This window comes from Balaenoptera acutorostrata, chromosome 1, assembly GCF_949987535.1.
Source record: "Balaenoptera acutorostrata chromosome 1, mBalAcu1.1, whole genome shotgun sequence".
NCBI classification, from domain to species: domain Eukaryota; kingdom Metazoa; phylum Chordata; class Mammalia; order Artiodactyla; family Balaenopteridae; genus Balaenoptera; species Balaenoptera acutorostrata.
The window spans coordinates 14,430,741-14,457,885 of NC_080064.1; the positions used below are offsets into that span (position 1 = coordinate 14,430,741).

At 49.5% G+C, this 27,145-nt stretch overlaps 1 protein-coding gene across 4 annotated transcripts in view; it reads left to right on the forward strand.

Annotated features, from left to right (window-relative positions):
- PAX7 (paired box 7) overlaps positions 1–11,729 on the forward strand; it is a 104,072-nt gene extending 92,343 nt beyond the window's left edge. For all 4 annotated transcript variants that reach the window (XM_007175019.2, XM_007175020.2, XM_057531634.1 and 1 more), the window contains exons 8-9: positions 1,464–1,710; positions 8,775–11,729. In XM_007175019.2, the coding sequence (XP_007175081.1) occupies positions 1,464–1,710; positions 8,775–8,890 (363 nt within the window). In that variant the 3' untranslated portion in view covers positions 8,891–11,729. The remainder of the gene's footprint in view (positions 1–1,463; positions 1,711–8,774) is intronic.
- Positions 11,730–27,145: the final 15,416 nt, after the last annotated feature.

A 27,145-nucleotide genomic window follows, 5' to 3' on the forward strand; every position in this document is an offset into this window, starting at 1 on the left:
AGACTGACCACCCCTGGTCCTGGGGCCTCCCTCCCCATAAAGGGTGGCATTACCAGGAGGTCATCAGGGTCCCGGGCCCTGCAGGTCAGGTCCACAAGGGAGGTCTATCCCCCTCCCCCTCATCTCTCCTGGATTGACTAGGACACCCCACCTGCACCTCACCCCACCTGCACCTCACCCCGCCTGCACCTGCTGCCTGCACCGCCTTTCCCACTCTCTCTCCAGTAGCTGGGCCACCGGGATGCCTGGGTGCCCTCCTCTGGGCTCCCACAGTCCCCTCTGCTGCCTCTATCATGCCCCTCATCACTCCATATCCTGATGATCTGTTGCTAGTTGCCACCCCCACCAGACCCAGAGACTCCTCCGGTCAAGGTCAGGGACCATGGCTCTTCATTCTCTGAAGTCCCAGGGCCCGGCCTGAGGCCTAGAGCTATAGTCATCATCAGTGCATGTTTGTTGAATGAATAAGTGAACACACCAATGAACCAACACCAGGTTTTTTTTTTTTTTTTTTGGCTGTGTTGGGTCTTCGTTTCTGTGTGAGGGCTTTCTCTCGTTGCGGCAAGCGGGGGCCACTCTTCATCGCGGTGCACGGGCCTTTCACTGTCGCAGCCTCTCTTGTTGCGGGGCACAGGCTCAGTAATTGTGGCTCACGGGCCTAGTTGCTCCGCGGCATGTGGGATCTTCCCAGACCAGGGCTCGAACCCGTGTCCCCTGCATTGGCAGGCAGATTCTCAACCACTGCGCCACCAGGGAAGCCCCCAACACCAGGTTTTTAAGCTGAGTTTCTAGAGACAAGCCTCACCCTGTCAGCTGGGGTTGCCAGCACCGATGGTGAGTTCCTGTTTGCTAAACCAGGCCAAGCAGGAATGGGGTGACAGTCACAGACATCCGGGAGCTGCCAGAATCGATGCTATTTGAAAGCATTGGCCATGTAGGGGCAGAAGCTCAAAGTCAAGAGCATGGTAGGCCTAGCACAGGATGGGGGGGGTAAAGCTGGACAGATCCAGAGTCTTTAATCTTTGTGTTGGAAGATGGGGGCATCCCAGTCTGATGGGAAAGACATAATTAGCTGGTTCATTCATTCATTCAGTCAGTCAGTCATTCGTTCATGCATGTATACATTCATTCATTCAGCAGACAGAAATAAGGTGCCCCTCAGAGCCAGGCCCAGGAATAGAGAGGGGAACTATGCCTGCCCTGCCCCCAAAAGCTCTCCGTGGAGGGAGGTTCGATGGGCCAGGACTTGACCAGAGAAACCGCTAACCATCTTACCCACAAAGGCAAGCCAGCCAGGTAAATGGAGGATCTCAAGTCTGCAGGGACCTCAAGGGAGCAACTCCAGCAAAGGCCTGTCCAAGGCCAGCCTGGCATCTGCCCTGCTCACCCTTGCGTCTGCCAGGTCCTTCCTCCGAGCCCCCACGCCTGCCGCGGCACCAGCACTGACGGTCTCTCCCCCGCAGGTGATGAGCATTCTGAGCAACCCCAGTGCAGTGCCACCGCAGCCCCAGGCCGACTTCTCCATCTCTCCGCTGCACGGCGGCCTGGACTCTGCCACCTCCATCTCGGCCAGCTGCAGCCAGCGGGCCGACTCCATCAAGCCGGGAGACAGCCTGCCCACCTCCCAGTCCTACTGCCCGCCCACCTACAGCACCACCGGCTACAGCGTGGACCCCGTGGCTGGCTACCAGTACGGCCAGTACGGCCAGAGTGAGTGCCTGGCGCCCTGGGCGTCCCCCTCCCTCTCCCTGCCCTGCCCGCCTCCAAGGACCTCCCGCTGATTTGTAGAGAACAGCAAGGTGGTGCTGGGGTGCTGGTGCCCATTTCATAGGTGAGGAAACTGAGCTCCAAGAAGGCGGAACGGCTGTCCTAAGATGATGCTGAGACACTACTACTGTCTTAGAGCCGCGCCGCCCCATAGGAACATAATGCGAGCCACCAATGTCATTAAGATTCCCTAGTAGCCACAGTTTACAAGTGGAATGATTTTTACTAACATTTTTTATGTAACCCAGTATATCCAAGAGATGATCATTTCGATGTGTAATCCGTACAAAATTAGTAATAAGGTTTTTTTTACATTCTTTTTTTCATACACTGTCTTTGAAATCCAGCCTATTTTCATTCAGATGCTGTTTTCATTGGAAATACTTGATCTGCATTTAAGTTGCATCAAATTTACAACTGAGGAAGTAGATTTACACACCCAAGTTGTTTCAAATATACTGAAAAGTTTCCCAACCACTAAATTAAAGCGAATTTCAGTTTTTAAATTTAAGTTGGATAAAATGAAATCAAAAGGTAACATTCAGTTCCCCGGTTGCCCCAGGCACATTTCAAGTGCTCGGAGAGCCACGTGTGCTGGTGGCAGCCGCGTGAGAGAGCCTGCCCCTTTCTCCCCGCCCCACCCCCGCTATAGGGCAAAGCAGTATCTTGAGTTCTCTCCCCTGCCCCCATCCTCTGCCTTGGTTTCCCCAAACCGTGAGCTGGTCTCAGGTGCCCATCCCAGCTGCCACACCCTTGGCACCTGGCCTGGGGGCAGAGACAGCAGACCCTCAGACCAAAGGCTGCAAAAGACAGGCTGGGCCACAGCCTCCAGCTGGACGGGGACGGACGGGGCAGCAGCAGGGCGGGTCAAGACAGCCCGGGGAGCCGAGGTCACAGGCTGCTCTTCCTGCCCCGCCCCCGGCAAAGGTGTCACCTGCTGGTGTCAAACCAGTCAGAAGGGCATGTGACAAGAGGGTGTGACCTTCCAGCCCCAGGGCTTCTCTGGGCTTCTCTGCCCTCACTGTAGCCCTGACCCGGCCGCGCTGACCTCTGCTTCCTAAGCCCACACCCGCCCACCCCTCCTCACGCAGCCTTGGCCTCCACGGCTAAATGAGGGCCAGCTGTGCCGGCCTCCGCCTCCCAGCCGTGTTCGCAGCCCCTTCCCTGTACGTGTGCATGTTCGCATACGTGTATCTGGACGAGTGCGAATACATGCGTCATGGATACCTTACAGTCTGTGTGTGTGGGGGGGTTCGGCATGCACGTGTAAGTGCACACATCTTGCGTGTAGGTATGTTTATATGTATATATGTGAATGTGTGAGTGGCACATGTGGGTGTATGTGTGTATGACACACATGTGTGAGTATAAATGAGCATATCGTGTGCACGTGATTGCATGTGGGTTTGTATGTGAACACTCCTGTACACATTTGGTCATGTGAGTATATGTGGCTACAACACATATGCACGTGTGTTGAAGTGTGTGTTCAGGTGTGTACATGTGGCTCAGTGTCTAGGTAGGTGCCTGTGTTTGACCTGCGTCGCTATGTGGAATGTATGACAAATATGTGTGCATGTGTGTAGGTGTGTAAGTGTACAAATATGTGTGGCAGTATGTACACGTGTGTTCAGCATGTACATACGCTGGAGTGTGTAAGTGTGTGTATTGGGGAGTATGTGTGTGTGCAGAGTGTACATACGGGTGTGGGTCTGCTTGAGTGTGTGCCTAGGTGTGGCTGTGTGTACTGGTGCCCAGTTGTGCATCTGGGTGTGAACACATGATGCTGTCTGTGTGTATAACTGTGTCTGTGTGAATGTGTGTGCATGGGATCATAGAACACACATGTGCGTATATATTTGAGAGCAGGGTGCCTGCATGTGCACGGGAGTGTTTCCAGAGGGGCCAGGGTGACCCCCTGCCCCAGCCCGTGTTCCTGGGCACGGAGCGGGACACACATGCTCTTGATAAAGAGTTTAGAGCAGCTCCAGTGGCGGTGGCGGCGGCGGCAGCCCTGGCCTGGGGCAGGCGTTAGTCACACCCGGAGCCCTGTGCCCCACTCCAGGGGCGCCTGCCCAACTCGGAAATAAAATTAACCCCAAAGTCAGCAGGGGGGCCGCGAAGGAGGGGGGATCAAAAGGAAAAGGGCCCAGGAGGCGAGAAAGGAGTTTTGTTCCCCTTTGCTGGGGAAAAGCTGGCCAGTGATTTCCTCCCCTGTCCCCACTCACCCTCCCACTCACCCCCCCATCCTCCCTCATCCCTCCTCCCTCCGGCTCCCCCTCCTCCCACTCACTCCCCCTCTAGCTCCACCCTTGCTCCCCTGGCTCCTCCAGGGTCACTCAGAGCGCCTCCTGGGCCACCTTCTCCTGCCCTCCCAACTCAGACCCCGTACCCCTCCACCCACCCCACAGAGGCTCCAGGGGCAGGCTGGGAGGGGCCTGAGGGAGAGTCTGCCCCTCCACCACCACGTGACTTGTGTGGGCAAGTCACCTGCCTCTCTGAGCCTCAGTTTTGCCATCTGTGAAATGGGGGCTCAGGGATTAGACTCCATCGTCTTGATGTTCCCCCTGGTGCCATCCCCCTCACCTTTGGCATCCTGGGACAGCCCAGGGACACACGGTGTTCCCACTGACCCTGCCCCATGTTCATGGGTGGCCGAACCCACCTATGACTGGGCTCCCACAGCCTCATGTTCCAAGCTGTGCTGTGTATGCCCAGGGCCACCTGTCATCTTCTCACATCTGTCCCATGCGTGAGGTTAGCCCACTGGGCACTGGACGAAATGCATGTTCCTCATTTCGTGTAATCCTCAAAAATCCCAGGTTATTTGCCCTCAGGTTACAGATGCAAAAGCTATGGCTCAGAGAGACTAGGAACTTTCCCCAAGGTCACACAGAAAGTGAGTGATGGACTCCAGGTCATCTAACTTCAAACCTAGTTCTCTTTGGGCCAAACCACAAACCTGTATAAGATGCTGAGTAATGATGCACACCTTGACCCACCTGGGTGTGGATTCATGTGCACACCTTCACATGCACCTATGCATGGACAGAGATTTATTTCTCTGTGTGTATTCACTAATGTGTGTCTCTACATAGCTTCAAGGTAGAACTATACAAGATGTATGTGTATAAAGAAAGGAGAAATGATGGTTTCTTGAGCATCTACTATGGGTCTGGCATTCCATCCTGACGGCCACCCTGCGCAGGGTGCAGGATTATTCCCATTGGGCAGATGAGGAAATGGGATCCCAGAGATTGGCTGCCTGAGATCACCCGGTGGTACGTATCAACGTGCACACGGCCACACATTTAGCCACGGAAAGCATCACTTTCAGGTGTGCCTGGAGTCACGTGGGCCCAACTCTTAAGCAGCAGGGTCCACCCCCTCTTCCCGGGCCTCTCATCTTCCCAGGGACACCTTCACACCTTCCTTTCCTGCTCCCTGCCATCGTCCATCCATCCGTCTCTCCCCGTCCCTAAAGGGGGTGGGGGCAGGGGGGCAGGGACGGGGCACATGGCAGATTAATATGGCCCTGGTGTTCCCAGAGGCCAGGGCCGTACTAATGATGGGGCTGATAGAACGCAGAAGTGTGAAAAGAATTTTAATAGATCTGACAAGTCTAATAAGAATTTGTGTCTAGAAGGGTCCTCCTCTGGGGCCGCGGGCTGACGAGACGCTGACGGCTGAGATTTGTTTACTGGTTGGCATTGCTGCCACCTCTCCTGCCAACTCCCGATTAATCTAATTTGAGACATTTAGAGCCCAGGCTCAGGCGCGAGGCAAAGGAGGGGAGACGCAGAGAGACAGAAGGACGGGAAGGGCCATTGACAGAGGCCATAATGAGAAATGTCACAGCCCTGCCCCTCGCCGGACCCCGGCTTGACCCCAGGGAGAGGCAGGCTCTGCGGGACGACGGGTGCCCTTGAAGTAGGCTGGGTCGTAGGTAAATTTTGGCTTGGTGTTTCCTTGCTCATCTTGACAACAAGTACCTACTGTGCGCAGGGCCGTGGCTGGTGACAGGGGGAGGCTAAAGAGGGAGAGACAGAGTGGCCAGAGGCACAAGCAGGACAAATTCAGGCTCCTCCAGTTCACGTGGCGTGCGCTTGCCTCTGGGCCAGCCATCTTTCTGAGCCTCGGTTTCCATGTTTGTAAAATGGGAACAACCGTATCTAAAGCCTGGGACTGTTGAAAGAATCAGATGAGATTTTGTCCGCCTAGTACCTAGTGGTTCCCATCCATCATTGTTATTCAAAGCCAGACCTTTCTGCCCCACCTGCAGGAAGAGCTGTGCCCTTAGACAAGTCACTTACATTTCCTGAAGTAGAAAATGGGGCCACTGCAGGCTTTGGGGTGTAGAGTGTTTCATACACTCTGAAGTGCTGCACACGAGCAAGGGTGATGCTATAGGAGGCTGCTGGGTGGGGGTGGGGGGGGTGATTAGCAGCTGGCATCAGACTGCCTGCATTTGAATTATGATTCCATAATTTAGGAGCCCTGGGATCTTTCAAGTTATGCAGTCTCTCAGGGCAGGGCCTCAGTTTTGTCATATGCAAAATGGGAATGATAATAATAATACCGGCCTCACAGAGTTGTTGTGAGAATTTTGAATGAGACGATGCACATAAAGTGCTTAAAACAGGACTGGCGGGGAGCCAGCTCTGGGGAAATGTTAGCTTCCCCTCCTCCCCTTCCTATCATCATCCTGACAGTGAGACCTCCTCGTGGGCAGGACCTGGAGCCCAGATGAAATTGGCTCCAAGTAGCTGAGATGGTGTGGCCACAGCTGCCGGGTCCCCCTGAAGCCAGAGATGGGAGATTTTCCCACCCTCACCCAGAGTAAGGGCCAGATCCAAGGCAGGGCAAGGCAGGCCACCACCACTCTGTCCTACCTGCTGGGAGCCTGGAGGCTGAATGACCTCAGAGGCAGCACCCAAGGGGCCCAATTCAGGCCCTAGAGCCTGGGAAGCTGAGGGGCACAGGGTCCAGACACTCCAGAAAGACCCCAGGGCTCTTGCGCATCCTTTAGGAATCTAGGGGGCCATGCCCTGAGCCCTCTGTGCCTGGCATCTTAAAGCCCATTATCTCATTTGATTCTCATAACAGCCCTTGAGGAGGCTGGAATTTGTTCTCCCCATTTTACAGACAAGTAAACAGGGCTGGAGAGACGAAGTGATTTGCCCAAAGCCACATGAGCAGGAGGTAACTGGGCCTCTGAATTGCCCCATTCACTGTTCCTTTCCTTCTTGTCACCGTCAAAGGGCATGTCTGCTTACTAAGCCCCAATCCCAGGAGCCCACATCTGTCCAACTCACTATGTGCCAGGCACAGTGCTAGCTCACCACTTTATATACATTTTCTCATTTAATCACAATTATCCTTCAGCCTAGGTGCTATTATTACCTTCCAAGGAAACTGAGGCTTGGAAAGGTAAGATGGTATGCCCCAAATCACACACTGAGAGTTGACAGGAGCGGAGTTTGCATCTAGGTCATTTGAGCCCCTAGGCAATACAGCCTCCTGGAGCTCAATTATTTTTTAGAATTTTTTTTTTTTTTTGGCCATGCCGGGTGGCATGCGGGGTCTTAGTTCCCCTGCCAGGGATTGAACCTGAGCCCCCTGCAGTGGAAGCGTGGAGTCTTAACCACTGGACCGCCAGGGAAGTCCCACTGGAGCTCAATTATTGATACAGCCCATCTCACCTCCCCCCTTGCCCTCCAGCCATGCCCGTCACCTCCTGGCTCTACCCACCCATCCTAGGCAGGAGCCCCCAACTTTGGGGAGACATGTAAAGTGTTACAGGGCCCCTCAGTGGGCAAGTGACAGAGAGGGTGTTGGGCCAGGCCTCGTGATTCCTACTGTAGTCTCCTCTCCATCTTCCTCTCACCTCTGGATCCAAGGGGTCCAGGGGGTTGGATTGACCACAGCCACAGATGCTGGTTTGGGAGGTGGCATCTCTGTGCCTTTCAAGAGGCCTTGGTCACATTCCAGTCAAGTCATTTGGTCAGGGATGATTTCTGCTGCAGCCCCAGGCAGGCACAATTCGGACAGTCAAGACAGAACACACGTAGACATACCTGCACACACACACGCACTCACCCAGACATATGGACCTGGCTTAGGTAGAACTCACCTGTGCAGTTACCTGTACATGCACAGGTGTTCCCACTGTTTTTCTACACATGCAGGTGCACACCACTCACCCACATCGGTGCAGACGTACATGTGCAAGTATTGTTCGTGCCCATTACTACATCCCGGAGATTCTTGTTTCCACGGTTCACACACACACAAGTACACACCCTCAGACTCTCATCCCTCTCCTCTGGGTGACCAGAAATGACAAGGCTGAAGGTCTCAACTCCCTGCCTTACAGGCTCCTAGCTCCTCCTCCTGCGTGGACCCCTCAGCTCCCCGGCAAAATCTCCTTTGATTTTTGAGTACGAGGTCTTGCTTTGCCTCATCCATGAGCTGGGCTTAGGGTCCAAAAAAGGCAGAAGGACCTTGCCCTCATTACTACCTGGATGCCATGGGACTCACTGGATGTCCGCCAGAGCAGGGATAGGTAGAGACATGTTGGAAAGAGGAACTAATTGTTCACTAAACAATGTGATACCCTCTGTACTTCCCTACAGAATCCACGAAAGAGCTGGGTAAATAATGTGTTAAGCAAATATGTGCTGAATGATTGGAGAGGAAGTGAGAGAAAGAGCTTCATGAAGAAATGGATGGATGGATGGGTGGATGGATGGATGAACAGATGGACAGACAAAGAGTGGATGGACAATGCATAGATGGATAAATATATGATTGGATGGATGGATGGATGGAAGAAGAGATGGATAGATGGACAGAAGGATGGATGGGTAAATTAATGAATGAATAAATGGATGGATAGATACATGGATGGATGGATGGATGGATGGATGGGTGAATGGATGTGGGGCAGATTGAATAATAGGCAAAAAGAACCTCAATTTCTAGGAGTTTATCTTTTTTTTTTCCAGCTGCTGTTGATTACCTGGCCAAAAACGTGAGCCTCTCCACACAGCGTCGCATGAAGCTCGGGGAACACTCGGCTGTGCTGGGCCTCCTGCCCGTGGAAACTGGCCAGGCCTACTAGGGCCCCTGGGGCGACTCGCCCCAGCCCAAGTCCCAGCCTCACCCTTACTGATCCCTGAGCCTCCCAGCCGCCGTCCCTTCATTGCCCTGCGGTCCCAGGAGGCCAGGAAAGGAGCCCATTCCCTTCTCGTGGCCAGCGCTCTGGAGACGAGCAGCCTGTCCACCATTTGCCTGTGATTAGGGACCTGGAGTGACCCCCTTGGAGTCTGCCCCCTCACTGTCCCCCCAGGAGGGTCTCTGGTCAGCCTGCAGTCTTCCCCCAGCCAAATCCTGTCGTGGCCTCTGTGCCATTTCAGGCACAGAGATCAAAGCTCACCCTGAATAGAGTACCTTGAGCACCCAAAGGAGGATGGTGTTCGGGATGACGTCCTGGAGCCCTTTGGACCCAGCTCCAGTTGGTCCCCCGGCCAGAGGAGGAGGTGGAGCTCACAGGGCTGCTCTTGGCTGGGAGTGCTGGGAGCCGGCCCTCCCGGGTGGGTCTCCAGCTCAGGGCCAGAACCACAGCCATTCTTCCTCTGAACACTGGGACTTCAGCAGAAGGGGGGACCCTAGCCCTGGGGCATTTCCAGGGAATCACCCAGGAATTCTGAGGACTTCAGGACCCTCTCCATGCACCTCTTCTGGGTTGGGGGGGCATCTAGCCCAGGCAGGGGGACTGGGACCACCAGGGACAGGCTTAGCCAGGGGGTGGGGCCATGTGGGTGGGGCTTGTCAGCAGTGGGCCAGCCCAGGGTACCAGGACCCAAGCCAGGCATCTGGAAGCAGCTTTGGGCTCTTAGACTGAAGCCCCTGTTCCAACTTTGCCCACCCCACTTAGGGCCTGGGGAGCCCACAGAACCTCCAGTTTTCTCATTCATTGAATCGGATGGCAGGGGGAAGGGATCAAGTCTTGAGGACGCATAAGTGAAGAGGCAGGCTCGGAAGGGGTTTCTGTAACTGGGGTCCCTCTGCTTGTGGGCGGCAAACCTTTGTTGCCAAAGGCGTCGGCTCTATGCCTCCAAGTCCACAGCCCGTGGAGCTTCGATTTCTCACAGAACCTCCTTCAGAGACCCAGGCCTATCCCCTGCATGCCCTACCCTCTAGGAATGGGGCCTCCATCTGTCCGGGAGTCCCTTTAAGCTGCTGGGGGTGCAGAGAGCTTCCCTTGGAGCTCTGGAGGAGGGTTCTTGGATCATCAGGGACTGCTTGCCCCACAGACAAGACCACAGATTCTCCTTGGCATTTGGGGGGGGGCATGTCCCTGTCCCACCCAGAGGTGCATCTTTCAGTGTTGACACATTCTCAGCCAAGATGCCTCTGTCTTCTGATCCAGCACAGCTGGGTGCAGAGATGTGGCCAAACTTTGAACCACCACCCCTGGGCAGAGGGAGACACCAAAGGTTCTGGAGAAAGGGGCAAAGTCACCTTCCTTGGCCACTCCAGTTGCTCTCCCAAGCTCCCCTCTCTTTACAAGTTGAGACCTTTGGGGAATGGTTCCAGCCCCTGACTGCAGCCTCCCTGGAACTTTTCACCACCTTCACCTGTTGAGCAAAATTATATTCATCTTCTCCATCGCCATCATTATAATCTACACTTAGATCACCTGTATCAAGTGTTGCTGGGTCAAAGGCACTTGAGATGGGAGACACAGCACTGAATCCACGAAGACCGGACCAAATTGCTTGGCCCTACCTGGGCACCTGAGGCCACCTCTTTGCTCAACCCATGCCTCTTGCCCTCAGCTAACAAGACACTCCCAGAGGGAAGGGCTGCTGCTTTGGGAATCAACCTGAGTTCCTCCCTACTGGGGAGCTGGGTTGGCAAGATACTAGGACACTTTCCTGCATGGACATCACTTCTGTGACAAATGCTCACCTGCTTCTCATCTTCAGACTCAGTAATACCAAGCCCGTCCTGGACCATGACCAAGGTGGCTTGTATCTCTGGTTTTGAGGAACCTATTATTAATTGGGGACGAACAGACTCTTTGGTAGCCGCGGACACCCAGACACGTGTGGCCCATCAAGTTCAGCCAAGGTTTCAGTGGGAGCATCCACGGCAGGAGACTTTGGGTTCTTCACGCTCTGGACAAAAAGGAAGGGCGTATTGTGTGTTGGTGACCCGGTCCATGCTTTTGTAGCTGTCACAGCCAGGAAGCAGTTCTTCCTTAAGATCAACCACAATCTTCATCCACATTCCTTAAATGGTCAATCTTTCCCCCTGGAGGCCTGTCTCAGAAATCCTTTGAGCCTCCTTAGGTTACCCAGGAGCAGGGATCTCAGGCAGGTGACATCAAAACCACCCAGCCCTACCCCCAGGAAGTGACATTCCAATGCTAGGACCAACGACAAGTATCTGCCCCCCATGGCGAAATGGGAATAAACCAAATGATTTCTCATTACGTCCACTGTCTCTGGAGTTCTCCCAAGCCACCATCTTGGTAGAAAATGGGTCTTATTCCCCCAGGGGCTCCACCCTCCTCAGAAAGAGACCCTGACCCTGACAGGTTTTCCTAAAACCCAGTGTATTAACGTGTCTAGCCAACTCAGTCTATAAAATTCAGTCTTGTGTTGGCAGCTTGCAACTTCACCAGAAAGGTGATATTGGATGAGAGTTACAAGGCCTCAAACTCTTGAGGGTTGACCACAGGCTGAGGAAGAAGGCCTGAATCCCAGTGGGTAGGCCAGCCCGGACACAATCCCCATCCATCCCTGTAAATAGATTCCATAGCAAAATAAAAGATGTTTCCCCCAACTTATCACAAGTAGCTGTTGGTCCTACCTATGGGGCCCCTCTTCTGAACTCATTGTACATTAGTTGGAAATGTGATGTGCTATTTGTTTATAGGAAGTTGACATATATATACATATATATATATATATATATATATATATATATATATATATATATATATATATATATATATATATATAAAGGAACGAAACCCCCCACAGTGCGTGTCGTGCTAGTGCCAGGGACCATCTGTAGGGATATATCTGCATATCGTGTGTTTCAAATTATACATTCCGGGCTCTCTTGTGTTCTTTCATTTTTATTGCTTTGTTTTTCATTTGGTATTTCTCTCTTGCTATTGGGGAAAAAAAAAAAAAAAGAAGTGATATGTAAGAACCAAGCTATGCTTTTATACTCTTACGTTTTCCTTGATTTACATTTGCCGTTCTTTTGCCAGAGGAACATGAAGGAGAAGAGAGATAGAGGAATGAGAGAGAAGGAGAGAAGAATCAAGGGAGAGGTTTGCCCAGAAGAAAAACGAGAAGGTCAGATTTCCAATCTGACAATGGCTTGAGAAGATCGTGGGTCCCAGACATCGATCACTCCACCGAAATTCTATGCTGTTTGAGATGGAGCGGGTGAAGAATTCTGAGATTTGGATCCTGGGACTTGGGAAACTCTGTGATGGCCCCCAAAAAGACATGCTCCGGGGCCTCTCTCAGGTTAATATTCTCCTCAAGTTCCTGAATGTGCCCTTCACTATTGGATGCTTTTTGAGGTCAACAGATCTTCTCCCCTCCTGCAGAGACACCACACCAAGGCCAAATGGGGGTCCTTCAGCTGCCATCTTGAAATGCTCAGAGATATCTGTGTATCGAATGCTTTCTCTGCCAGCTCTAGCAAGGCCAATCCCCTACCTGGGAACTATGTGCATAGCACTCTAGATCATTCCTTCTTCCTAGTAACTGGTTGCTTCCGTGTTTGACTCACAGCCATTTTCCTCCATGTGGGGGTGAGTGTGTGTGCATGAGAGTGTGAGTGGGGCGTCCGCGTGGGCGTGTGTGGGCGCGAGGGTGTGTGTTTAAATATAATCGCACCATAATTTATTCAGCTATATGAAGTAGTAGACTAGAAAGAGAAACTGGCATTCGCTTTAACTACCTGCTTGTAAGCGCTTCCTCTGTAACTCAGGCGTTAACTGTTACATATACATTAAAAAGAAATTAAAAGCATCTCCAAGATTCCGTGTACTCAATTGATCGTCATGGTGCGCCACTACTGGGCATATACCCTGAGAAAACCATAGGTCAAAAGAGTCATGTACCACAATGTTCATTGCAGCTCTATTTACAATAGCCAGGACATGGAAGCAACCTAAGTGTCCATCATCGGATGAATGGATAAAGAAGATGTGGCACATATACACAATGGAATATTACTCAGCCATAAACAGAAATGAAATGGAGGTATTTGTAATGAGGTGGATGGAGTTAGAGTCTGTCATACAGAGTGAAGTAAGTCAGAAAGAGAAAAACAAATACAGTATGCTAACACATATATACGGAATCTAAGGGAAAAAAAAAAAAAAAAAGGCCATGAAGAACCTAGTGGCAAGACGGGAATAAAGACACAGACCTACTAGAGAATGGACTTGAGGATATGGGGAGGGGGTGGGGTGAGATGTGACAGGGTAAGAGAGTGGCATGGACATATATACACTACCAAATGTAAAATAGATAACTAGTGGGAAGCAGCCGCATAGCACAGGGAGATCAGCTCGGTGCTTTGTGACCACCTAGAGGGGTGGGACGGGGAGGGTGGGAGGGAGGGAGATGCAAGACGGAAGAGAAATGGGAACATATTGTATATGTATAACTGATTCACTTTGTTATAAAGCAGAAGCTAACACACTATTGTAAGGCAATTATACTTCAATAAAGATGTTTAAAAAAAAAAAAAAAGAGGGTGGGGGCGGTCAAGAGCTTTGACGTAATTTAGAGGGTGTGGAGGAGTAAGAACTGCATTTCTCTTGCGCCCCACCAGGTCCCCCAGTGCTAAGCAGATGCTGGACACATAGCGAAAGCCTCATCAGTATTTGATTAATGGATGCCATTCTCAAGTATCTCTCTGGGGAAGCCTCAGTTCTCTTCACCAGGACAAATTTTCCTGTCACTAAACTTAGAACCCTCTGTGGTCATGTCCCAGTATATAAAATTTGGAAGGTGGGAGAGAGCTCAGAAGCTTACCTGTTGCCTTAGAAACAGGGCCTGATGTGGAGATTCTGGGCAGGTGAATTATTGAGGGAAAGCCCTCAAGAAAAATCCATAAGGGAGTAAAGGAAGCAAGATAGGGCAGGGGAAGGAGCTGGCAAAGAGGAGGGTTCACTTGGAGTCTAGCACCAACCTGATGCTGCAGGGAGCTCTGGAGTGTGAATCGTAGCATTGTGAGTTAGTCTCACCTTAAGACCAGGGGACTCTTGTTGCGCAATTCAGTCATTCATTGGCTGCTGGCTGTCTCTGGGGATGTGGATGGTGGGTAAAGGACTTATACGGCTAAGCACCTCTAGTTAAAATGGCTCCTATGGGCTGAGGGCAGTTCTCCAGAGAAAGGTGTGGAAGTGAGCCCTTAGCAACAACATTCACATCAGTTAGGGGACAGATGCGCTGGCCCAGTAAAAGGGCCTCTGGGCAGGACCAGCACCAGCTACTCCACATGTGTTCCCCTGGCTCTACACCAGGGCACCTGTGTCGTTCCAGGGTGCTGGTTTACGTGGGGAATCTGAACGGGGCAGCAGCGAGGTGGAGGAGTTTTGGGGAGAAAGTGTACATGAAACATTGGTAAGGTGGGTGGGAAGGAAGGACCTGAGTCCATCCAATCCAGCCAAGTTCTCTTCCCAAGTTCAGACCGATGGGAAGGCTGCCAAGCCTTCCCTGCAGTGTGATGAGCTCTGTACCAGCCCCCCGTGGAATCCAGGCAGTTTATGTCAGAACCAAGGCTCCCAACTACGTTTCACCCCAGGTCTGTCTCCCTACCTACCACCCCAACCAAGCAATTGTCATTCAGTAAATCAGGAAGATATGGGGGAGAGTCAAGAACTAGTCAAGTTCTATCCTGACGTCTGCATATGACTCTCTGTGGGTCCTGAGACAATTTTCTTCCCTTCTCAGGCCTTATTTCAGTATACTTTTTAAAAAGCAGGCTAGATGATATCTAAGGATCTTCCAGGTTACCATGACAATAAACTGAGCCAAAGGCTGGTCTTGAAGCAGCCCAGACAGTGCCCAGGTGGCTTGGAGCTGCCCATCACCGGTGCTAGGGAAGCAACACAATGTGCTGAGTGCTGAGTGTAGGATGCCAAGTTGCTCCAGACACAGACCTGCCCTTGGGGACCCCCAGAGAGTTCTCTGACCCCCTCTTAGAGAGCTTTCCTATGGATCCCACTCAACAACCTTTGTTTATAACTCCAAGGAAAGCTGAGAAACATAGTCCCCTGCCCAGGCACACTACTATATCCAGAATAAAGTCAGGTTTCTGTACCTAAGAGAAAAGAGAAGAATGGATATTAATCAGATAAGTGTATCAGTCAGCTACTGCCACAGCAATGCTACGTAACATAGCCATCTCTGTTCCTGGTCTCATTTATCAGGCACACCTTATGGTGGGTGAGTTTCACTGCCTTTCCTTGAGAAAATTTACTAGTGAGGGAAAGAGTCTCCTGAGACAGGAGATAAATGGAGCCATTGAGATGGGGAGGGAAACAGAACAGAGACTGGGGCTTCTGAGTATAATCGTGTCTGTTACAAAGTTAAGTCTAGAATGTCTAGTCCTCCCAAGAATACAGCTTCCAGAACTCTGTCCTGTCCACTCCCCAGGCTGTCATTGACTTACTCTGAGCAGAGAATCACTCCTGCTCCTGATCATGTAAACAGCTATGGCAGGGAGCAGAGAGTCACTTCCCGGAGACACCAGGGAGAGTGCGTTCAAGCCTCCAGTCACCTCCACTCTTGCCCCTGGAATGAATCAAATGTGCTTTCTCAGGTAAAGCCCTGCCCTTGGTCCTAGGTGCCCTCTGTGTGACTGTAGGCAAGCCACTTCCCATCATCCTTCGAACAGAGATAAAGTCTGTCCCACTATATCAGGTTGGAAGGCAGTAACCAACGACCCCAAATCTCGATGGCTTAAAATACCAAAGGTTTACTTTTTTATTTATTTATTTATTTATTTATTTATGGCTGTGTTGGGTCTTCGTTTCTGTGCGAGGGCTTTCTCTAGTTGCGGCAAGCGGGGGCCACTCTTCATCACGGTGCGCAGGCCTCTCACTATCGTGGCCTCTCTTGTTGCGGAGCACAGACTCCAGACGTGCAGGCTCAGTAATTGTGGCTCACGGGCCTAGTTGCTCCGCGGCATGTGGGATCTTCCCAGACCAGGGCTCGAACCCGTGTCCCCTGCATTGGCAGGCAGATTCTCAATCACTGCACCACCAGGGAAGCCCCAAAGGTTTACATTTTTTCTTGTTCATATTCATGTTCAAGACTCTGATGAGTCAGCCTGATAGAGAATGGGCATTATCTTGAGTGTTACTTGTCGCTGGTACCAGAAGGAAAGAGAGAGGTATTGAATCATGCTGTGCCTCCTAAAGCTTCCACCCGAGTGACACAGGACACTTCTGTTCACCCTCCATTGATGAAGCGAGTCCTATGGCCACGTGAACTTGAAAGGGAGCAGGGAAGCATGGTCCACCCTGAGCCTGGGAGGTGGGAAGCGGAACTATTGGAAGCAGCTCTCAGGACCACCACCTCTACCTGCCACAGAGGGTTTACACTAGGATCAAATGAGGCTAAAGATGAGAAAGCGAAAGCAAACATTTCCTTAAGCACCTGCTCTGTGCTCTTCTCCTGGAAGAAGGGAGGGGCAGGGAGTGGCGCTAAAAGGACAGACATAGACAGCCTCTGCTCTGTGGGAATGGGCGCACAGTCTACGAAGCTTCTGTGATGCGCCCAGGCACACAATTTTTTGTCATATCATCTGCATAAAAACCTTGTGAGGTGTGGATCTCACCCTTAATGTTTGGGGAAGAAACCAAGTGTCAGAAAGTTAAGATCACTTGCCTAAGCTCACACTGTTGGTTAGTGGAAGAAACCGAGCTCTCCAAAAGAAGGCTTCCATGTCACATTTCAAAATAATTTAAAATTAAAGTGCAAGAGAGAAAGAGCTGGGGTCTTGTCTGAGGGTGGATGCCCAGAGTCTCTACCCTACAGAAACCAGGGAGGGCTGCCTTCTACAATCTGGCTCAAACCGAGAGTCCTTTCAAGGTCAAAGAGCCCTGCAGGTCAGCCCCTCATCTGGTGATGAGACAGCACCCAGGCAACGCACAGGTATCAGCAATGCAGTGGCCCCTCCCAGAATCCATATCATATTCATCCTCTGAAAATAGGGGCGTGTTGGCTATGAGCTTTAGAGAGATAAGACACTAACATTTATGACGCCTACTATGTGCCAGCTGATCTTCATCTATTGTTCTAGCTAACCCTCCCAACATCCAGATGAGGTAGGCACTGTGGGTCCCACTATTCAGGTAAGGAAATGAATCCACAGAAGTGAAGTAACTGTCTCAAAGCCCCCCAACCAGGAGGGGGAGGAGCAGAGATTCAAACCCAGACCTCTCTGGTCCAGTGCCCTGCCCATCATAGCAAGCTGCCTCCCCAGAATGGAAATATGACCTAGGAGGGCAATGCTTCTTGAAAAGAAGTGTATCAGCTAGCCATTGCCACAATAATGCTGCATAATGAGCTGCCTCAAAATCCAGTGGCTTACAACAAGCATTCATTCTCACCTTCACCTTTTGGTAGGTTGACCATGGTCTGGCTAATTTTGGCTTGGATGGTGTGGTAGGCATAACTCTCTGTTCTCCACCAAGACTCCTGCCCCTTGTTGTACATGACCTATATAGTCCCCTGCCCTTGAATGTGGGTGGGATCTGTGAAGGTGATGAGATGGTCACTATCATGACATGGTTATGTTATCTGGCAAAGGTGATGGGATAGTCACTCATGTGGTTACACTACATTACATAAGACTCCATCACAGCAAACTGGAGTGAGGTTTTCCTACTGCCTTTAAAGAAATGAGATGCTATGTTATGAGAGGGCCATTGCTAGGATGTGAGGTTACCCTCTAGGAGCTGAGAGTGACCCTTGACTGACAGCCAACAAGAAAATGGGGACTTCAGTCCTACACAAAGAACTGAATTCTGCCATTACCCTGAATGGGCTTGAAAACAGATTCTTTCCCATCAAGCCTTCAGATGAGATCACAGCTCCTGCCAACACCTTGACTTCAGCCTGGTGAGATCCTAAGCAGAGGACCCAGCTACGCTGTGCCCAAATTTCTCACCTGCAGAAACTATGAGATAATAAATGAGTTGCCTTAAGCCATTAAGTTTCTAGTAATTTTTTATGCAACAATAGAAAAATAATACAGATGGGCAGCTGGGCTTCAGGCTCTAAGTCTGACAATAACTGTTCTGGGAGGACCATGAAGAAGGCAGATACTGGGCCATAATTACAGATCACCAGAGTTCTAAGGGCATTGTGGGTGAGGGGGGGGTCCCGTTTCAAGCCCCACTTCAAGCTTCTTTCTTATCAGATCTACTAACAACCCATTGGCCCCGGCAAGTTTCATGGGCAAGCCCAAAGTCAAGGGCTGGGGAGGTCCATTCCACACATCTTGAAGCACAGAAAGGGTATGGATGTTGAATTCTATCACAGGGGAGTTAAGAACTGGGACCCATTATACAAGAAATTTAGCCAAAAAAAAAATTGTCTGCTTGGTTCTACCTCCTCTACTTCCATGGGTACACAGGTGACCAATAAGCAGTTACCTCCATGTATTTGAAGCCTGTGAAGCCCCCTTCCCCAGCCCTGCAAATTTATCTCTTGAAGAAAACCTCAAAGAGAGGAAAGTAGGATCTAGGAGAAATTAGGGTGAGGATTAGGGGATCAGTATGAGGTTTGTGGGTCATCAGGAGCAGCTTTGGATAAGACTCGTGTCGGCACGAGCATCCCCAAGCAGAAGGACTTAGGTAAGTGGTGGGGTAGGGATGGCTGGACTCCTTGATTCTTTGGGCTGCATCACACCTGTCTGACCCTATAGAACTTCCTCCTTTTGTGAAGCCAGGCTTGAGGCCAGCCCTTGAGCTACCCATGCCATAAGGATAAGCATTTCCTACGTGCCAGGGACTTTATATACATAATTTTTCTACATTCTTAAGAGGGCAGACTCTGAAGTCAGACATCCTATGTTCCCAACCTAATGTCAAAACCAGCTAATCTTGGGCAAGTAGTCTAAACTTCTCTGAAGACTCAGTTTTCTTGTCATTTATAAAACTGGCATAATGATGATATCAACTCCCAAGGTAGTTACGAAGATTAAATGAGACAGAATAAAGAAATGTATTTAACTTCTTTAGCCCTGTGTTTCACAGACTTATGTGACCACAGAATCTTTTATTGTAGGAGTGCTTATTAACATTATGGGGAGGTTCCTGTAGCTTCCTAACAGCCAATGGAACATGGGAAACCTGGTAAGTTACCCAAGTACCAATGTCAATGAGAACTAAGAAACTTGCTAAAGGAAGGTTCTCCCTGGTATCTTCCTAAATAGGACAGTGTGATATAATAAATAACAACTCAAGAATAAACTCCTGAAATGCATTTAGTGTAATGATTGATGTAGTTGGATTTAGGTCTGCCATTTCATTAATTTTCTGCTTGTAACCTCATTTTTAATTTCTGTTCCTTTCTTCCTGCCTTATTTTGGATTTTTAAAATATATTTTAGTGTTTCATTTTCGTTTATCTCTTGGCTTTTGGCTCTCTCTCTTTTTTTTTTTAAAATAAATTTATTTATTGATTGATTGATTTCTTTTTGGCTGTGTCGGGTCTTCATTTTTGTGCGAGGGCTTTCTCTAGTTGTGGCAAGCGGGGGCCACTCTTCATCGCGGTGCGCGGGCCTCTCACTGTCGCGGCCTCTCGTTGCGGAGCACAGGCTCCAGACGCGCAGGCTCAGTAGTTGTGGCTCACGGGGTTAGTTGCTCCGCGGCATGTGGGATCCTCCCAGACCAGGGCTCGAACCCGTGTCCCCTGCATGGGCAGGCAGATTCTCAACCACTGCGCCACCAGGGAAGCCCTCTCTCTCTTTTTTTTAATGGCCTTTCCCCACACATCGAAGTGTTTGTTCAAAAGGTTCATTTTATTTTATTATTTTTTAAAAATTTTTTGGCTGTGCTGTGCAGCATGTGGGATCCTAGTTCCCTGACCAAGGATCGAACCCTCGCCCCAGCATTGGAAGCACAGAGTCCCAACCACTGGACCATCAGGGAAGTCCCTCTATCTCTTTATATTAGTTCTTAGTGAATGGTCTAGGGATTATAATATACATACCTAACTTCTTCACAGTCTACTTAGCATTAATATTTTACAACTTCTTATAAAACATAGACGCCTACAACCCTTGATATTATAGTTGTATGTGTTACATGTACATACATTGAACCTTCCCAAATAATGTAATACTTTCTTTAAACAAGCATATATTTTAAAGAACTTAAGAGGAAAAAAATGGTCTGTTATATTTACCCAGATATCTACCATGTCTGCTGCTCTTCCTTTATTCCTGAAGTTTCAAGTTTCCCTCTTATATCAGTTTCCTTCAGCCAGGGCTTCCTTTAGTCTTTCTTTTAGCGCATGTCTGCTGGTTAAGAATTCTCTTAGTTTTCCTTCATCTAATATCTTTAATTCATCTTCGTATCTGAAAGATATTTTTGCTAGATATAGAATTCTGGGTTGATGATATTTTCTTTCTGTAAAGATGTTGTCTCAATGTCTTCTGGTCTCTATGGTTTCTGATGAAACATTCACAGTTCCTTGAACTGCTGTTCCCTTTTATGTAACATGTAGTTTTTCTATGACTGCTTTAATGACTTTTCTTTATCTTTTATTTGCAGAAGTTTGATTAGGTTGTATTTGGGCATGGTTTTCTTTGGGCTTATCCTCTTTGGGACTCACTAACCTCTTGAACCTGTAAATGTATGTTTTTCACTTAAGTTTGAGACATTTTCAGCCATTATATTTTATTTCATATTTTTCCTATTATCTCTTACTCCTCACATTCAGGGATTCCAATGATAGATATTAGATCTTTTCTTATAGTCCCACAGGTCTTTGAGGCTCTGTTAATTTTTAAAAAATTTTTTCTCTGCTCTTTGGATTAGATAATTTCTATTGATCTGTTTTCAACTTCAATGACTGTTTTCTCTGTTATCTTTATTCTGCTATTAAACTCACCCAGTGACTTTTAAAATTTTTTCTGATATTGTATTTTATAAAATTTCCATTTGGTTGTTTTTTGTAGTTTCTATTTCTCTGCTTAGAATTTCTATTGTACCTTTCCCTTTATTTCAAGAATGTTTACTTCACCTCATGAGGTATGATAATAAATAGAAAGTCTTCAATAATTCCAATATCTGGGTCATCTAGAAGTTAGCATTTGTTGTCTTTTCCCTTGAGAACTGGTTTAGATGTCAAGTAATTTTGAACTTTTTGAATATTACATTGAGTCTCTGGATCCTGTTAAAAATCCTCTGGAGAATAGGGGTTTTTGTTTGTTTGTTTGTTTTGTTGTTTTAATTTAGCAGACAATCAACCCATTTAAATTCAGATCTCAAGATCTGTCTTGTCTTCTGTGAATGGCGGTTTCAACCTCGCTCCAGTGTTCAAAGCAAAGCCTTTGCTATGTTGTTTGGGTCTGCCCTATTCACATGCCATTCAGGGGTTGGTCTGGGACTTGAATAGTGGTTATATCTTTTGTGCTGTTTCCCTGAAGGTGGGTGAAGTCACATGCAACTATGTGACATCATGGGAGGCTAAAACATTGAGAGAACCCTGTTTTTCTGGTCGGAAGGACCAGAAAAGGGGGTCCCTGGGAGTCAGAGGATATGGCGGAAATCTCCAAGAAGAGAGAAATGGGGACGGGGAAAACCTAATTCTGCGTGTGAACTGACGCAAGCACCTGTTCAGGCTGCGTGTGCATGGAACACAGATGAAAACACAAAGCAACATGAAAACACAAAACAACAAGGACCTACTGTATAGCACAGGGAACTATATTCAATATCTTGTAATAACTTATAATGGCCATTTAAAGGGCCAATACCAGACCCCACCCCAGCCAATTACATCAACATTGTGGTGGGGTGGGGTGGGTAATTTTCTAAATGTCCCAAACGATTCTGAGTTGCAATCAGCACTGAGACCCCCTGACTCTCTGGGAGGAGGCCTGAGGTCTACCCAACAGTGTATCTAGGCTCATGGGGTGCTGAAGGCAGGTGGGAAACCAGGGAAACATAAGACATAGGAACTTCATTGAAATCCATGCTGGCTGCCATGCGTGCTTGAAATGAAAGTCAAGAAAGGGGGGCAGTGCAATGCAAAGACCCCCAAAGAGACCAAGACAAATAAGCCACGAAGTTGCACAAGTAATTTTATAAACTATGGTTTATAGCTCTATAATCTCCAATAGTTCTATAATCTCCAATCAGATGTTAATTTTCATTGTCTTATTTTATCATTTTCTTCATCCATTAGCATCCTCCATGCTGAATGTACATCCTTAAACAGATTTTTGAAAAATAACTTTGTGTGCGTTACAAATTTACATAAATATCTTTGTGCTGTGGATTGTCTTCTGTTTCTTCCGTCCTCAGGTGACACTGAACTTCATCCACGTGATCGTGCTGGAGCATCGGCTCTGTGTGCTATGTAGCATTCCATCAGATGTTACCTCTCCAAACCCTGAGGGGTGCACGCCCGGGTGGCCTCCAGCTCCACACACACCCCACACCTCCACAGACAGTGCTAAATGAACATCGCAGCACCAGCCCCCTTGCAGAGCTGGCCTAGCACCCAGCAGTGGGATTGTGAGGCCATCAAGCACGGCTGGATAGCCCAAGGCTGTCCAAGGGGGATCTCACTGCCATTTTCCACATTGGTGATTTTGTCCCAGGAAGACAGATTGGCCCATGAATCTCATCTCCAGAGCACGCGAAGTCCATTCACCCAGTGTCACATTCAGCTATAGTTCCTCCATGACAGGAGAACAAACACGGTGAAGTTAGGGGTGTAGGCCACAAGATCACCCTTGCTTTTGACTCTCACTCCTCTCAGACTTTGGGGGTCAAGACCATGCTTAGGTTCAGTAATTTGCTGGAAGGACTCACAGAACTCGTTGAAAGTGGTTCCACCCACGATTATGGTTTAGGACGCTCAAGGATGCAGATTAAAAACAGCCTAGAAAAGAGATGCTCGGACAGAATCCAGGAGGGCTCCAAACACAGAGCTCCTTGCCCTGTGGAGTCACAGATCATGTTAACTCCTTCCGGAAAATAGGTATGACAATACCTGTGCACACAGGCTATTGCCAACCGGGAAAGTTCACCTGAGCCTTGCTGTGCAGAGTTTTTTTGGGGAAGCCAAGGCTGACTGCCCACGTGGCTTACCTGCAGTCCCCAGACACTGGAGGTGGGGCTGATCCTTTGGACAGCCCCTGTTATATCTGCCAGGAGAGACATGGCTCTGTGCAGAGGCAGACAATCCCCAAAGGTTGGTGGCCCTACACAATAAAGGTTTGTTTTCTCCTTCGTGTTCCTACACCATTTAGAATGCATGGGCCCCCAGGTCACTGTAGCTGAGAAGGGAAGTGGGGCTGAGGCACACTGGCTCTTAACTGCCTCAGCCCAGAAGCTACCCATCGTCTCCTCTCCTGGAATTGGCTGCATGGCTCCAACTTACTGCTGTAAGGCAGTCTGGGAGATGTAGGGCCACCCTTGGGATATCTGTTGGGTGGAGGCCCTTCCCCAAGCAGCAGCCTTCTGAGCATGAGATGATCCCCACCCTTTCCCATCAACCCAGGGGAAGTAGATGGGCACTGATTGGGAAACAGTTCTCACGGAGTCAGTCCATCCACGCCCTGTTACCGGCCAGAATTCCTGGAGAGCTCCCAACACCCCGTGTCAACTCCTGAGAGCCTGAGAACATCGAAATAATTCAACCAGCGCAGACAGCTGATGATGAAGGAATGGGGCTGTCCCCCCAGGAGAACAGAGGGAGTGAGGGGAGAGGGCTGAATGGGCAGGAGCGGCCTTTCAACTGTGGCTTCGGCAAGGATCTTGCTGGCAGTTTGGCCATTAGGAATTCCAGATGAGGCTTTGTCACAGCTGAGGCCGAGAGGGGACTTGCATGGCCTCAGAGTCCTTCATGGGGATTAGGAGTTTTGTCCTCACCTAGCTCTGTGGGCAAATTGGGGTTAGAGTCTCTCCAGGGCCATCATAGGGCGTAGAGCTTCGCTGGTGACCAGGGCTGGAGGGGGATCAAGGATACTGCTAGGAGGAGTTCTGTGATGAGGCTGGGTCTCCCCATCCCCTTGCAGACACTGAGGTCCTTGCAGTGAAGAAAGACAAGCTGCTATGTCCCCAGAGGAGCCCTGCTCTCAGCCAGGTCCTTACTCTGTTCAGGAACTATCACATATACTCGGTATTATCTCATTCAATCCTAACAACAACCCTGCAAGCTACAAATTATTATCCCTTCACTTTGCAGATGAGGAAACTGAGGTCTAGAGAGGGAGAGAAAATTACCCAAGATCATATCAAAGATAGTGAAGCTGGGATTTGAACCCAGACAAGGAATCAGTACCCACACTTCTAAACGCATTGTATGATGGGAAATTCTACAAGAGTAAAGATGTAGCCATCACCTGGCTTCAATAATTATCAACTCACCACCAAGCTCATTTCATCTGTACACTCACCCACTTCCCCTCCACATCCATACTTTGGAGCAAATCCCAGATCCCACCTCATCTTATCCTTAGACATTTCAGCAAGTGTCTCTAATAGATGAGGAAGAGCCCACATTCTTAACCACAGGGCCTGGCATGGAATGGGCATCAATAAATATTTGTTGAGTAAGTGAATGATATCTAAGGGCCCATCAAGCTGAAAATATATCTGCAAGTCTCTAAAAGGCAGCCGGGAGAGGTGGGAAGATAATGGGCTTTACCATAAAGTTTGGGTTCAGACCCAGCTCTGTCCATTGCAATGGCTATGGGACACTGGGTGAGCTCATGGAAACCACATGAACCTCAGCTTCCTGCTCGGAATCTGAGCATTATGACACCGTGACTTGCAAAGTTGCAAGGCGTGAACAAGAACATGAATATGGGCACATGCCCAGCAGACAGCCTAGCTGAAGCAGGTGGTCTGCAGGAACAGAGGTCAAGTGACTCACCTAATTTCTCTGTGCCTGTCTCATCATCTGTGAAATGGGATAATAATAATACCCATTCCAAAGGGCTGCTGTGAGGATTGAGTCTGTCTATGCCTAGCACTTAGTAGATGCTCAGCATGAGCTATTAGGCGTTAGAAGCCTGATGCATGGAAAATAACCATGTAGGATAATGGTTATCTTCCTGTAAGATAGAACAGATAAGGATCAAGCTATGCTTAGGATTAGTGATTCTCAACCAGGGGCAATTTGTGTCCCCCCGGGAGGCGTTTGGCAGCCTGGAGATCATTTTGGTTGCCACAATTGGGTGAGTGGCCTGCTACTGGCATCTAGTGAGCGGAGACCAGGGAGGCTACTAAGCCTCCTACAATGCACAGAACAGCCCCTGCAGCAAAGAATTATCTGACCCAAATGTCAATAGTGCCAAAGAGAAATTCAGGATTAGAGGAGGATCAGGAGGGGGTAGCTCCATCACACAGAGGCTGGGAGACTGAGACTTCAGTCATCCCACCCTGTGTCCAGACTCACTAAATTAACAGAATTTTTCCATCCTTGCCAGACAGGGTAGCAGTTGATCTGGTTCTTTCCAGAAGGCAGATGGATGGGGCTACGTGTCCGTTTTCAGTCGGGTACACTGTGGCTTATAAAGTATCTTCTCCACGCTTGTGCAGCTGGTCTGGGAGTGACCAGGTCTTGGAGGATGGAGGGTGCTGCAGAATGAGGGGCCCCAGCTCCCAGCCAGAAGGAAGGGGGAGGAGACGTTCCATTAGCAGCTGTATGTGTCTCTGGTCCCAACCTGGAGACCAGGGGAGGGGTCTGGGATGGGAGGCACAATCAGAGCAGAAGCACGGTGAAAATTGTGCGTGGGCTTTGGAACCAGATGGACCTGTGTTCAAATCCTAGCCCTCTCAGTTACCACTGGGTGACCTTGACATGGGACTTAACCCCTCCAAGATGATTTTTTTCCATCTATAAAATGGGTGTAACAATACCTACTTCATAGGAGAATTTATTCCAACAAATATTAAAAGCAAAGTCCCAGAGAGGACAAGGGTGGTTGCCCAAAGTTCCAGAGTAACCAGAGCTTGAGTCCATGTCTTAAATCTCAGTCCAGGTCCTTCCCAAAACATTCATTCATTCATTCATTCATTTGTTCAGTCCGCCAATCGGGTGAAATGGGCTGGGGCCAGATAATGGGAGGTCCTGTAGACTCTGGCAAAGAGTTTGGATTTTATTTTAATAAAATATGGAGCAGAGATTCAACAGGCCTGTTCAGCCACGCTAGAGCCGAGAATTCCCAGGTGGAGAAAACACCGCCTGACAATCCTGTATCTGGAGGGGTGGGTGATGCTCCACGGGTGACTTTGGAAGTTTGGTTGGTATTAAAGTTTGGCTGAGACCACTTAGGGAGTGAGTGAGGTAGAAAAGAAAAGAAAAGAGAGCCAAGAACTGGGCTGCAGTTACTCCAGCCTTTAGAGTTCAAAAAAAAAAAAGAAGAAGAAGAATTCAGGGAAAGAATCAGTGAAGGAGCAGCTGGGGACAAGAGGACAAGCAGGGGAGGATGGAGCCAGAAGCCAAGAGGAGAGGCAGGGGATGGGCAACACACCGGCACATAGTAGGTCCTCAGTGAGATGACGTAAGCAAAGCCTCTAGAAGATTCTAGGCCGGCAGTAATTGGTAAATATCGTTATTAATGCTTAAACATGCTTGGAAGATTGCCAAGAAAGCGCCCCATCTGCAGACTCCTCGCCACTGCCCATCAGTCCACTATTAGCCCCTCTTCAACGATGCAGATGCTCCCCAGCCAGGCAGGCAGGCAGGCTTGAGGCCCCAGCCCTCCAGCCCCAGGATCCACTCTGGTTGAATCATTTCAACATCCTCGGACTCTCAGGAGTTGGCACAGAGCGTTGGGAGCCCTACAGGAATTCCGGATGTGTATGAGGCACGGATGGACTTGCCATGCGAACAGGTCCCACCACCCCAGCACCTGTTCACTTCCCCTGGGCCGATGGGAGAGTATGAGGGTCATCACATGTTCAGACGGCTGCTGCTTGGGGAAGGGCCTCCACCCAACAACTATTCTGTGTGGATCACAGAGGGATGGGTGAGTGGGGTGGGGCGATAAAACATACCAATGTCTAGGCCCCCCCTGGACCCATTAAATCAGAACCTCTGGGAATGAAGCTCAGGCATTGTTATTACTAC